Genomic DNA, 13,349 nt, shown 5'->3' with positions numbered 1-13,349 from the left:
TGTTGTTAACACTGAACAGAATATGATGGCGCAGTGTTTGACAGTCACTACCGTATCATACACAGCCTTTTGGATGTTTGGAATGTTCTGATGTCAAGTTTGACGTTGTTGTTGTTTTTTTTCAAAGATGAAATGAGATAGGAAATAATTTGTGAGTTAGACTGTGTTGCCTTGATTTTTTAACCACCTTCAACCTGGCATCTCTATTTTGGGAATGTCATTAAAGGATAATATTTTCCAAAATACGGTAAGAAGCTTTGTGAGCTTGCAGATCTGCTATTTTTGCTTCTTTTTTAAAAATAGGGCTTAAGTGGTTAAGACAGTTTAAAAGTGTTTAAATTGGGTTTAGTAAACATCTACCGTTAATTATGACCGTGGAACTTTAATGAAATGTGTTAAAATTACACCGACAGTGTACAAGAAAAAAATATATTATTGTACAAATTATGCTTATATTTATTATGTTATATAACATGTAAGCAGGATAAATATCCCTCTTATATGACAGCTAACTTTGTTAAATACAAATGTAGTGTACCTACAGTAACATATAGCTATAGTATTTATAAAAAATAGGTTGCATACTATGGTCTACGCATTCTTTCTTTTTTTATTTTTGTTTAGCTGTGAACAAATTCAACACATCTGTTTTGTGTTACAGTGAATTTATGTACCCCCAAATGACACATCTTGGCCAATTAGAATGGTGTATTTATGCTAGGTGGTCTGTTATTGTTGGTGCTGTGGTATAAATCCAGATAAGCCTCAAAACACAAATCCTTCTAAAATGCTGTCTCTTATGTAGCCATCATTATAACACTTATTATAGGGCTGCAAATAGCCATATCATTTTCACAATTGATTAATCAACTTTTTTGTTTTGTTTTGTTTTTAGATTCTTTGGTCAATTAATTTTTAGGGTTAGGTTACAGGTTTTTAGGCAATAAAATGGAAACTTAAGGTAATACAGTACAACATTATGCTCAACACAATTTATCTGAACGCAAAAGGACACCTTGAAATCTGTAAATCTGTTTATCCAGCTATCAAAATTATAAAATAATAAGTTTAAACGTAAAACTGGAAGTAACGGCCCGGACGGCTGGCGTAGCGGTCCGGGCACCTAGGCTCCAGCGTAGCCTGACAGCGCATCGCGAGTTCGAGTCCCGTTCCAGACGATCTTTGCTGCATGTCTCTCCCCATCTCTCTCTCTCCCTGTTTCCTGTCTGTCTCTACTGAAAACTATAAATAAAAGGCCAAAAAGCCCCAAAACATATCTTTTAAAAAAAAGTAACAAAGACAAACATTCACATTTTGATGATGTTCTAAATGGCACATAATAAAAATATGTATACTATGATACACCACTAAAATGATTATTCAATTACTAAGGTTTAACTCAATTAATCTTCTCACTGATTCGTCGTTTCACCCCTTAATGATTATGCTCTATAATAATGTTATTATACTGTATATTTCTGCCATATGAAAAACGACCAAATATTCATAGGCTTGGTGTGGATATAACCTGCACTCTCTGTGGAAGGTGGATTTCATTATGTCTACACACTTTTAATAAGTCTTGCCCTAAGGTGGTAAATGACAGTTATATTACACATAATACATTTCTCTATATAAAAGATTTGAATTAAAAGTTTTTAAAAAAATACCTTGACATGAGAATGTTTGCTGAACTTCTTGGTCTACTGTACAGACGGTGTATGTCTTGTGATTTTTAATATTCTGTTCTATAAATGCAGTAAAGAATTAAAATGAAAGAATACTTTTATATATGCTTGTCCTGTTGCCTGAACCTTGACTGCTGCATTGGCTGTACTGTATGTATTGAAATTTGTTTTTTATTTGAATCAGCCTTTCAAATGTTCCTGCGTGCATTTCTGCCCTGCCTTGGGTTTGTGCCTCACCCCTTGAATATTCCATTACAAAGGGTAGAACACATCATAAGGTGTAACATTTGAAAATGTAATACTAAATTGTGCTGTGATTATGGTGGATTATGCATAATGATGTAAAATGACCGACAGACAATAGCAGACTTCATGGTGAGGATGGGGTGCAGTAATGCTTTATCGGTAATGGTGGGGGCTATTAATGGTGCATTTCAAACCTTAATTTCTGTGCACATCTTTAATTTCCTTTTCCAATATGTCTCTCATTAACATCAATCGTAATGCTTTCAAGGGACTCTTTTTTGGGAGGGGCGACCCAGGGTATCCAAATAAATCAACTTTAAAGCTGGCAAAGTCACTTACATTTAGATTATATTATTGGCCAAATTTAAATCATAAATAAATGAAGTACCACGAAGCACTGAAAATATTTACATGGCAGCTCTTATGTCACGCTCGGGTGGTGAATATGGTCAGTTATGCTTCAATGATCATGGATTGCTAATTGCGGGATTTGAAGGAGTTTATGATTGATAACAGGAAATGTGCACATAAAGCTGCAATCTAGAACGTATTATAATGAATACAACATTACCAATCTGTATGGTAGAGTATGTTAATACAATAACTAGCATATCTGCAGTGGTTGGAGGTGGTCTCCCTATACTTCCATTGAGAAATGTAGATCCTGGTATCGGATGGAGCATGGGACACCTGCCTGAAGCTAATGTCCCAAAATGTCCCCTGACGAAGCGGAGATTCCTTCTCGGATGAGTGGTGGATGCTTGGTTTCTAATGCGGGAGACCTAAGTTCAAATTCCGGGTGTCAAAGCTCCCTATCGGGGGAGGACATAAAAGGTACTGATTGGAGCTACAATGCATTCACAGGTCTTTCAGAATTTTGGAATCAATGTGTGTACAGTATGTTTTTGTGTACGTTATTTTTTTTTTTGCAGTGGTTTATGGAAAACTTCCAACATCTGGCTCCTGGTTTCCCATAGTTCTACAGAGTTAGTGCCAAAAGGCTGGGGTGAGGGCGCTGACAAGGAGACGAACGGCAGGCCAGCGGGGAGGAGTGCAAACCAAATGTGACTTGGCATTTTCCTCTGGCAGCTGTGTCATCAAACTAGTACCGAAACAGACACTCTGTTACAGAACGCGGAGAGCACAGAGGTCAGGCCAATGTCACAGGACACAATCTCTCAAGGATGTTCCCAAGGTTCCAGGCCGCATGGCAACCAGTCGTGGCTGTTATTAATTCGCCATCAGTTTCAATTTGAATGCCTGAGAGCCAATTAAAGGAGCGTTTAATTGAATCAGCCTCAGGAACCTCCTGGACAGGAACTCAAATGAATTGTGCTTGGGGCTGGGGTGGCGGGAGGAGGGGAGAGGGCATCAGGGTTAAATAAAAAGAGTGAAATTACCACAATCCAACTCTTGGCTGGGAATAATAGCTATACAGACTGACCCTGCTATTGATGCAAATTAAATCTTGTTTGTGACCTCATCTGACCAAGCAGGCTGGTTGTTATTCCTCAAGTAACCTTGTGGCTTTCCATTCTCATACTGACACAAAGACCAGCCCAAATGTGTACTCATTTGTACCAGCACCCAAAATCTCCCAAAGCTTGGTGTATTTTCAACAAATTAAATGGCACACTCCATTTCACAGCGACTTCAACAGTTTCAACCCGGCAGCCCTATATTGGGCATGTGATTACAGTCGGCAAGATTTTTCGAAAATCTTCAAAGATCTTCAAATATAGCAAAAATGGCCGATCTACTAGCTCCCAAGTGTTGTGAACTTGTAGATCGGCTATTTTCGCTATTCGCTGTACGACTAAGTATATAGGGCTAAGTATAAGTGGTTAAAGATGTACAGTATGTGAAAGAACATAAATACATTCATCCTCCGCGTCATCAGTGCCCATACCCTAGGTGGGGTTGGCGAAAGGGCCTTTCCGTGTGGAGTTTGCATGTTCTCCCCGTGTCTCCTAGGGTAGGTACCCTCACAAAAACATGCAGTAATCCTGGTCACTATACTGCCTCCCCCTGGCCAGCCGGGGCGCCTGATGGAGGGGAAAGGAACTGGTTGGAATAACGTGTTCCTTCCACGCGCTACGTCCAACCAGGGAAACTCTACCCTGTCAGGTGACAAGAAGGTCAGTTGGCTCTCATGCATTGAAGGAGGCATGAGCTCGGCCCTGGCCTCCCTAGGTTGGCAGAGGGAAGGTAGTGCCCAGGATTACATAGACAATTGGCACTGGGTGTAAAAAATAGGGTTACAAAATCGTGGGATAAAAATTTAAGAAAACAAAAAAATACATTCATCCTACAGTCTGTCAATATGGCAATCGGGTGGGCCAAATATTTCATAACTTGTAATTAAAAGGCCATGCAATGCCTCACTTTGCTGTGTGTCTATGCACGCACGCCCAACCGAGTCACCTCAAGGCCAAGTTCCATTGTCCTGGGAAAGCCACAAGGAGGCATTCCTTTCATGTGACATCTCTCCTGACAGAGGCTTATAGTGACATGTGAGAGGCCTGGGCAGAATGTCCTGCTTTTAGTCAAATGAAGAGTCTGGCAGCTGCTGCATTCATCTAAATCAAAGGATAAGCTGCTTTCCATGCAATATCAAGTCATGATTAACTTTTTTCCTCCTTCATTTCAAAGAGAGATTGTGTGAAGGGGGGTTGAAAACATTATCACCTTTAAGGAGACACTTGAGAGACACATGGTGAGGAAGGCTAGTGTTGGAGGGTTTGAAGTGCTGTACCCAGCACTGTATAAACCTACTTCTCAAGTTAGTCAGTACTGTATGTCTGGAGTGACATCTGCTTTGTGACGTACAGTATAACTAATACAAACTAAATCATTGGGCACGCTACAATTTTCTTTTAGCGCCGTCAATATTATAATATTATCTCAGTGTGATGGGAGGTACACTGGTCCTGATACAGTACGTCAGGAGTCCAGTCTGTTCCTATTTGCCAGAGGAAGCTCTCAGCTTACAATGGGAATGCGAAAATACACATAGGCCGCACACATTTTAACCACAGTGGTCCAGATGAATAATTTGGGGTCCTTAGACAAATGAAAAACTGGAAAAAAAAAACCAAAACCATGCCACTGTGTCTTTAAGGTTTGAACATGGTTTGTAAAACATTACTTTATGGTTATAAAAGTGCCTCACTGCACCAATTGTGAATGTGAAAAGGCTGAGGAGTGTTTTGGTAGACTTTTGTAAACGGCAGCAATGCTAACACTTTGATGGCAGCTCAAATGCCACCACATTTACACTAAGACACTTCTGTAGAACTCTGTCAGAAGGTTCTTTCAATTTGTATTTTTCCTTTTGGGTTTACAGTGAAAAAAAATAACAACAAAATAAACATGTATTAGCATATCACGAAACAAGGAGATTCTTATACAGCACAGCTGACATAAAGACAATTCGAAACAAATTTTAGCGGCAGGAAATTGGCCTACAGTACATGTATGCTACTGTAATTAGTGTGTCAGTGTTTGTGGACAACATAACCATAGCCTATTAGCAAGTCATTATAAAGTGCTTTGTGTTAGACAAAAAAAGGTCTTCTTATTGAATGTCATGGTTCTTATTTATTTTACTGTACTGTGTGATTTAGACAATTTGATCAGTTTGCTACTAACGTGACCATTGCAAACTGTTATACCATTACTGTATATCATGGCCAAATACACTGTACATGATTCACTGCAGATAGGCTGCAGGGAGTCTATTATTCTTGTATAATGTATAGATTAATTGGCTACCTAATGTTACAAATCCATGCACTAATAAGAACATTTCAGCCATACACAAGTGTATAATGCTATTGACTTGAATTCATGAGTTTTACATTTTCCTTAAAAATTATAAAGGTTGATTGTTATACTTCAACTGACTTTGCTCCATTCTGGGATTATAAAGTAACCATGAAACCATAATAATCCCACTCTCCATCATGACGATCTAGCCTGTCATTTCCCTCTTTGTGGTGTCTGAATTCTTGCCTCTGGTAGTTGACACATATTGAAGTGAGACAGGCTGGCAGCCACCATATCTGCACATGGTTCTGTGAAGCTACAGAGACTCAGCAACCTAAAAATAAAAGTGTGCTTTTTTAATCTAATATTTTATTGAAGTCTGGGCTGTTATCCTGACAAAAATGTTTACCAAGTTTGATTGGTTACCCACCAACATCTAATTTCATAACGTGGCAAGTATGCCTTATCTTTCCACAGAACAATGGTCTGCTGTTTTATGGAGTTCCAGGAAACTCTAATCCTTGACTGGACATGAAGAGCTCCACCTATACACTATAAAACAAAGCTACTAACAAGTTTCATAATAATGTGGTGTGGTGCTGTGAGAAAAGATCACAGCGAGGTAGAAAACATAATAACTCACTTTCCAAGCAAAATTTCTAAATACATCCCCTTCTAAATCTTCTTATGCAGATGTCTTTTTTTTTTTTGCCAATTATTTTTCACCCTTGTTTCTCCCAGTCCCAAAGTAGTCGTTATGCCAATTCCCAAATTCCCCACAGTGTATGCAGATGCTTTTATTCTATCTTCATGTCTTGTCTTCGCTCCGAAATATTTCAGCTTGTGACCTGCGCCAGAGATTCTGTTTCGGGGGGGATAGCTTTTCTCTAATTTAAGAGGGTGGGGCTCTAAGGCAGAAAGGTTGGGAACCAACACTTTTAGAGTATTACATTTCTATTAAAGCTGAGTCATTAGACCAGTGAAGTCTGCCCTCTGTAACCCAGCTCTGGTGTGGGACGGGGGGCTAATCAGGGCCAAAGGAAGGGGCACCGTGTATCTGTTCCTGCCGCCCCACTATCTGCCAACGCCTACTCCACTGGACTCCAATCAATGGGAGCAGAGGCCATTAAGGCGGCTCTGGCCCTCCTTTTCTTTATAATTGCACCCCTCTGGATTCGTGGAGCACCAGCTAGCCCTCTGTTATTTGCAGTAATTAGTCCAGAATGTGAGCTGTCAACATGCAAAACTCCCGCCAGTAGCCTTGCAATACCACAGTCACCCCCACAGAGCACAATAAGCACCTAGCCCTAAGCCAAATTTATACGCCGCCGTACGTCGGTGTCGCTTGTCGACAGGAACTGACTCTCAAGCTAACGATGCGTCGTTAGCGTGAAAGTCAGTTTTTGTGGGCAAGCGGCGCTGTCGTACGATGGATTATAAACTAAGCTTCAGCCACTGGAATGTATTAACTTTCTCTTCTTTCTTTCTTTTTTTTCTCTTTTCTTTTTCTCCCACGGCGACTCATGTCAAATCCAGGTCCCTCAGAACAAAATCTTAATAATTAACTGGCAAATTTTAACATGATTGCTTGTGACACACCTACTCTGGTAATTATTGCTTTGAGGCCATTTGCTAATGAAATTAATGCATTCATTGCCCTAACACATTAGCATAACTCATACAAATGGCCCACATTTGAGACCCCAGTGCAAAAAAAAAGGAACTGAAAAGAAAAGAAAACAACCAACAATAAACAGTGGCATCAACAAAAATGCTATAAAATTAAATGGCAGGCACATGGAATCAGAGGCTACATTATGAGAATTGCTGGGAGTTTTTTCAAAGTCTTAATAGCTAAAGGCTCTTAATTTTAACCACCGGTGAGCAACTGGAATGCATTACGGAGTGATAGCAGTGCAGGACCAAATGATTATCATTATGGTCATTACAGTCATTGCGGATCTACATATATATCTCTCTGTGGGCAAATATTAAATGGCTTTACTACTATGGGCATTAAAATGTTATTATAGTGATGCATTAACTTAACAGAGTTCATATCAATATACGGTCGAAGCTTCCTAACAATCATTCTCTAAATGGCACATCTGTGCACTTGCAGCATTCACCAGTGCTGCCGTCACTGTCCTCTGGGTTCATGGCTGTCTGGGCTCTCACTGGGATGTCCCTCAGACCATTTACTGCTCTACATTAATAATTGATGACAATGCCAGTGGTACAATGGACAAAGACGGGTGAAGAGCAAACTGGAGTTGCAGCAAAAGTTCAGGCGACGGCCCGTCATAGGTACTGAAAGAGCAGAGATAGTTGCATCAACCCCAACATGGTGACTTTTGCCTCCGGCCAAACATGGTTTCATCATGAAACCTCAAACTGACTTGTAATCAAACAATATGTAGTTACAGTACATTACAACAGTCAGATTATGTGAACTGATATGGGGATATTTGGACTACTTACTAAACATTAAATGGCCTTCATAAATCATGTACATATGATGGACAACAAATCCTTGTGTCAGAGGATTAACAACGGTAGCTCATATGAGTGTTTTTTACTTTTATGTTGCTGCAATACACTGCTACAGTATGATATTTTGAGCTTGAATGAAAAATATGTACAGTATGTCTTAATACTCTGTAGGGTCCTGTGTTGACACCCTACTCTTTATTGTGAATACCCCAACACACACAGATGAGAGGGCTCAGGAGACAATTATCTGATGCATACCATCTCTAATAAGATAAAATAAATAAATATCCATCCCACTCAGTACTGATTGCTGTTGGACCCAAATAGACACAACCTCCAATCTACTTGATGTATGATGACGAAAAACTGAAACAGAAAACTGACTGCCAAATGTGCCAATAAGCCTTATGGAACACTTTATCATTTCTGTGTGTGAGTGTGCGCGTGTGTCTGTGCATGCGCGTGCATGCATGCATGCATGCATATACATTCTGTATGTGTGTGTGTGTGAGAGAGAGTGGGTGGGTGTGTGTATTGAATGTATTCATAGGGAATATTGTTTTTATTTTAATTATCTTAAAATACCAAACTCGTAATAAAGGTTGTCACAAGAATAAAGCGTGACATTTCCGTCTCCTTCCCCAAATAGACAGGAGCAGCAGCAATAAGACTCGATGAATAAAACACACTGTGCCCATGCAGGCGGTGATGCTTTGACCTACTGTGCGGGCATGAATACATACAGCACATCAGCAGCACCCTCTCCCTAATCTGAGATTGTTTGTAATGTGGCCACCTTGTCGAGCACAAGACCCCATCTGTGATGACACATCAGCCCCACTGTTTCGTCCAAATAAACTCACAAACAGAAGCAGCAACGTGTTGACAGAAAATTTGCATGGGGAATGTACCGCAGGAAAGCGTGATTAATTTCTGCCCATGAAACGAATACAGATTTTGTCATTACATGCCTTGTATCCGTTGCCAAATATTATAATGTTTCCCCTCTTTTTTTTCCACGACGAGTGTTCTGGTACAATAATGAGGAATAAAAGACAGCTTAAAGCTCATAACCAACACGGCCGCTAGCAAATCAGCCAAATCAGAGAGAGAGAAACAAAGACCTGATTGCTCATTAGTATTATGGATCTGCTGTTGTTAAATCTGCTCTGCGAGCTGATGCCTCTGTTTAATGACTTAAATGGTGTCTGTCTAAACGCTGTGTACCCGGCATCTCACTGAGTAGGATTAAAAACAATGAGACATCACTGAATTTCCACAATACAATCTGTTGTGTTTTCAAATGAACAACAGCCTTAGAACATTCTTAGGAAAAGGAGCCCCCCCCCCCCCGGCTCCCCACGCACGCACGCACACACACACACACACACACACACACACACACACACACGCTTACCTCTGCTCTGCACACACCGCAGCTGTCATGCCCCTGAAAAGAAGCAAAATGTAAAGACATCATCACACAGACAGCTACAGTACACATGTTAACTCTAACAATGAGTTATCAATAACAACCATAACCTACAGGAATCACAAATCATTTGTTTTTGTTTTGGTCAATAAACTCATTACGTTTGTTGATTAAAAACATAATTGCTGCAATGAAAGCATTTTTAACACAAACACATGTCGACTTGAGCACTCTTAATACACATTTTGCCAATTTATTTACTGTGCTTGTTAAGGTCATTTGTAGTTGTTTATTTATGCCAATAGACGCTGTTTTATTTCCTCCACTAGACGTAACAGTTCACTAAACAAAACACTGCTCTGCATGTCACTTGCATATGAAATGAAAATAACATGTCGGCAATAATCTTCAAGCTGGTGTTAACTAACCGAAGATGCAAATTGCAAGAAAAGCATTTGTACAAACACAATTGCCAAATCCACTACTAATATGCATGCCATGCAGGAGCACATTTTGATAGATGTTAATGGCATATAATTATAGAACACTGCTATTAGGCAATGTGATTTTATAAGAGGACCGTTGCCCCTGGCACTGTGGCCTGATTGCTGTGAGTGTTTGGCTAATGAATGTAAAGCAAGTCTGTTTGCAATGATGAGAATTATCAACCCATGAGAGAGAGGGCGGGGGAGCTTAACTCACTATTCAAACTACTCGCAATTAAGGGGAGATATACGCATGCACGCTCCCAGTCAAGGGCACACACGCTGACATGAACACGCACATAGATATTGAAAAGCCCCCCCCCCCCACACACATACGCACACACACACACACACACACACACACACACACACACACACACTCAGAAATGGCTTTATTGTATCTCAGCATGTTAAAACATCTGCTGCGATGTCATCCATCTACATTACCATTTCCCATACTATGTTTTTCATTTCATACTTCGATCAATGCTTCATTCTCAGGTCTATCATTGGAACAAAACTATATTTAGCTAGGTAGTTGTTAGCATTTTAAAGCTTGCCTGCCTCTGGCTTACCACAGTGATCTTTTTTTTCTCCCTTTACTCCGACTACTCTGAGGTTTATTTGAAATGGATTGGATTACATATTCTCGAGAGATTTTTTTTTTTTTAACAGAATATCATTTCCATTAACTTTAATAGAGTGAAACCAGATGGAGCCAGTATAGAAATGAAAAACATATTTATCTGTTGGGATCGCAGAGGGAGAGTGATTGCGGATGGCTTAAAACGTGGCTTTCGGAAAGTAATGGTATACACTGCTGTCCTTGCTCTGTATTTTCTCAAGCCCGGATTCTTGAGAGCCTTTTGAGGGTTCCATAGTGAGACACACACCAGGCGTGGTGGGCTGGTATAGTACGAGAGCCATACAGTCCTCCCATGCCCTTGTACTTTGTGCTGCGAGGGGTTGCACCCCTCTAGGAATGCGCTCCCTATAATGAGGGTCAGAGGTCAAAGTGGTGGTGCGCCTGGAGGCCGGGATCTCCCAGGCACACTCAGTCACTGGCTCTGTCCCTATATTTAAATCATGCCTCGGGACATGTTTTTTCAAAGGGCATCTCTTAACTAGTTCCTGGTTACTAATTAGTTTTGTGCCATGCTATTTGTCTTTGGGAGCCTGAACGCGGAGGGGGGCTGAGGAGGGACAAATGAGGCAATCTAAAAAAAGATAGCTTATGGTTTGCCTCAGTGCAGATGATAATCACGCCAATAAGTCCTCCGCTGCTGCAAACAGCTGAAGAGTGGATCAACAGTTAAGCTTGGTTTATATTTAGCCGTACGACGGTGTCCCGTGCCAAAAACGGCCGATCAACAACACGTCGCACTGCGATGCATTGTGCGCTTGTAGATCGGCTATATATGGTGTGGGACACCATTGTATGATGGAGTATAAATCAGGCATTACGTAAAAATAACGTCAGTGCCACTTCTGTTTGAATTGGGCAGGCTCGCTGTGTGTTCCTTGTAAACGACATCTGTGTGACACTGTGTGAAATTAAATAAGGACACAAAATGTGCCTTCTTTTTTTTCTTCTTCTCTCATTCAAGCTGCTTTTAGGAGTGGTAACGGCACATGCTATCACTCCCTGGCCGGCTGGCTCTCACAAGTCAAATCGTAATTGGATTACATTTTCTGGCTTCATAAAATGCGGTTAAGAGGCACTTTAGACATACGTGCATGACCCGCTTTCTAGAGATGGCCATCAGAGCAAAAGTGACAGGTCAATTGTAGATTTCTGTTCCGTAAAAAGGGGAAAGGGGTTGCCTAACCCAAGTACTCTAAAAGGGGGGGCACAGACACACACACACACACACACACACACACACACACACACACACACACACACACACTGACATGGTGGGGCTAAGATATGGCCTTGTCATTCCGCGGCCGTTGTTGACCCCGCAGCAGCTGGGTGACCTTGCCCAGCAACACGCTCTGCTCAAGAAGAGGAACAAGCACGGGGCGCGACAACGTAAGCGTTGGAAGGCCAATCAGGTCACGGCTGCTGTTGACACCAGCTCTGCTCCTTGATGCTACCAGTCACAACACAGCCACAACTTCCTCTTTTGCAGTGACCTGCTAAGAACTGTACTTTTTGCTCACATGACCAACTTGCCCTGGCAACAGCTGAAATGTTTTAACTGGTAGAAGGAAAAACCATATTAGGTTTGGCTATTGAAATAATCTAACCAGCACCATATAAGGTTAAGCTACTGAAATGATCTCACCCGGAGGGAGGCGATCCCATATTTGGTGTGTTGGATGGAGCCAAAATTGTATAAATACTGCTGTATATCTCTGTTCTGGGGGGGTTTGGTAGAGAAGCTTGTGCGAGGTGTCACTTGTTTGTTGCTTTTACCTAGCGACGGACATAGCCTTGTGCGGAGCATCTCCTATTTTAGCTCTCTCTGATTAGTTCCTTTTGGCGGCCACACTGCAACGAGGTTGCGGGGAGCGATAGTGGATTCTGCTGTATTCGACTGGGACCTTGGCATTGCCCATAATCTGGTTGAATAAACAGAGAATTTTGTCAGCTCCTAGCATTACCGATTGCTGGGTCGCCTAATCTTAGGTAGCCTTATTGCATGGGAAATGATAGATTATTTCCAGATCTGGTCTGGGGATGTGTTTGTCATTGACCGTGTAATTCGCAGGAATTGAGGAATATTATCCAGATTTGACATTCAAACAAGAATTCATGGCATTGCCCGTATCTTGGTTGAATTAAGTTGGATTGTGGGGATATTTTTCTGTCTGTGCCAGGCACCTTAGATTTAGGAAATGAGGAGATAGAGCTTAGGGGTCTGTTGTCTGTCTTATCAGAAAATCTGCCTTTTCATACATATATTTGTATTATTGCTAAAAGCCTGTATTAGCTTGAGTGTTAAATAAAAACCCTTTTCTACGAGAGAAGTCTTAAGAGGATTTCTTCATACGAGCTTCTCGATCTTATCAGCGGACACTTTGGTGAGTGAGAGAATATGCAACTGAGGTTACTATAAATAGAAATAGGCATTTTAGAGTGTGTTTCCTAGTGCAGAGAGGTTAATAGTTTCACAGCTACATTTGGTCTGAAAACTTCTCAGCGCGGGGCATGCGCTATCTGGGGTGCAACGGCACAGTTACACTTATTGGGTTTAAATTCATAGGGTTTATAGGTTTTGCTGAAACTAA

General features: G+C 41.0%; 1 protein-coding gene across 1 annotated transcript in view; it reads right to left on the bottom strand.

Moving 5' to 3' along the window:
* The window catches only part of LOC308087430 (uncharacterized protein), a 91,650-nt gene that overhangs the window by 54,434 nt on the left and 23,867 nt on the right, over window positions 1-13,349 (bottom strand). Inside the window, exon 3 of the mRNA XM_080431275.1 lies at window positions 9,613-9,645. Coding sequence (XP_080287401.1) covers window positions 9,613-9,645 — 33 coding nt within the window. The remainder of the gene's footprint in view (window positions 1-9,612; window positions 9,646-13,349) is intronic.

The sequence above is a fragment of the Gymnoscopelus braueri genome (genome assembly GCF_963280865.1).
Source record: "Gymnoscopelus braueri genome assembly, chromosome: 6".
Classification (NCBI taxonomy): Eukaryota; Metazoa; Chordata; class Actinopteri; order Myctophiformes; family Myctophidae; genus Gymnoscopelus; species Gymnoscopelus braueri.
This window is presented reverse-complemented; position numbering and strand designations above follow the sequence as displayed.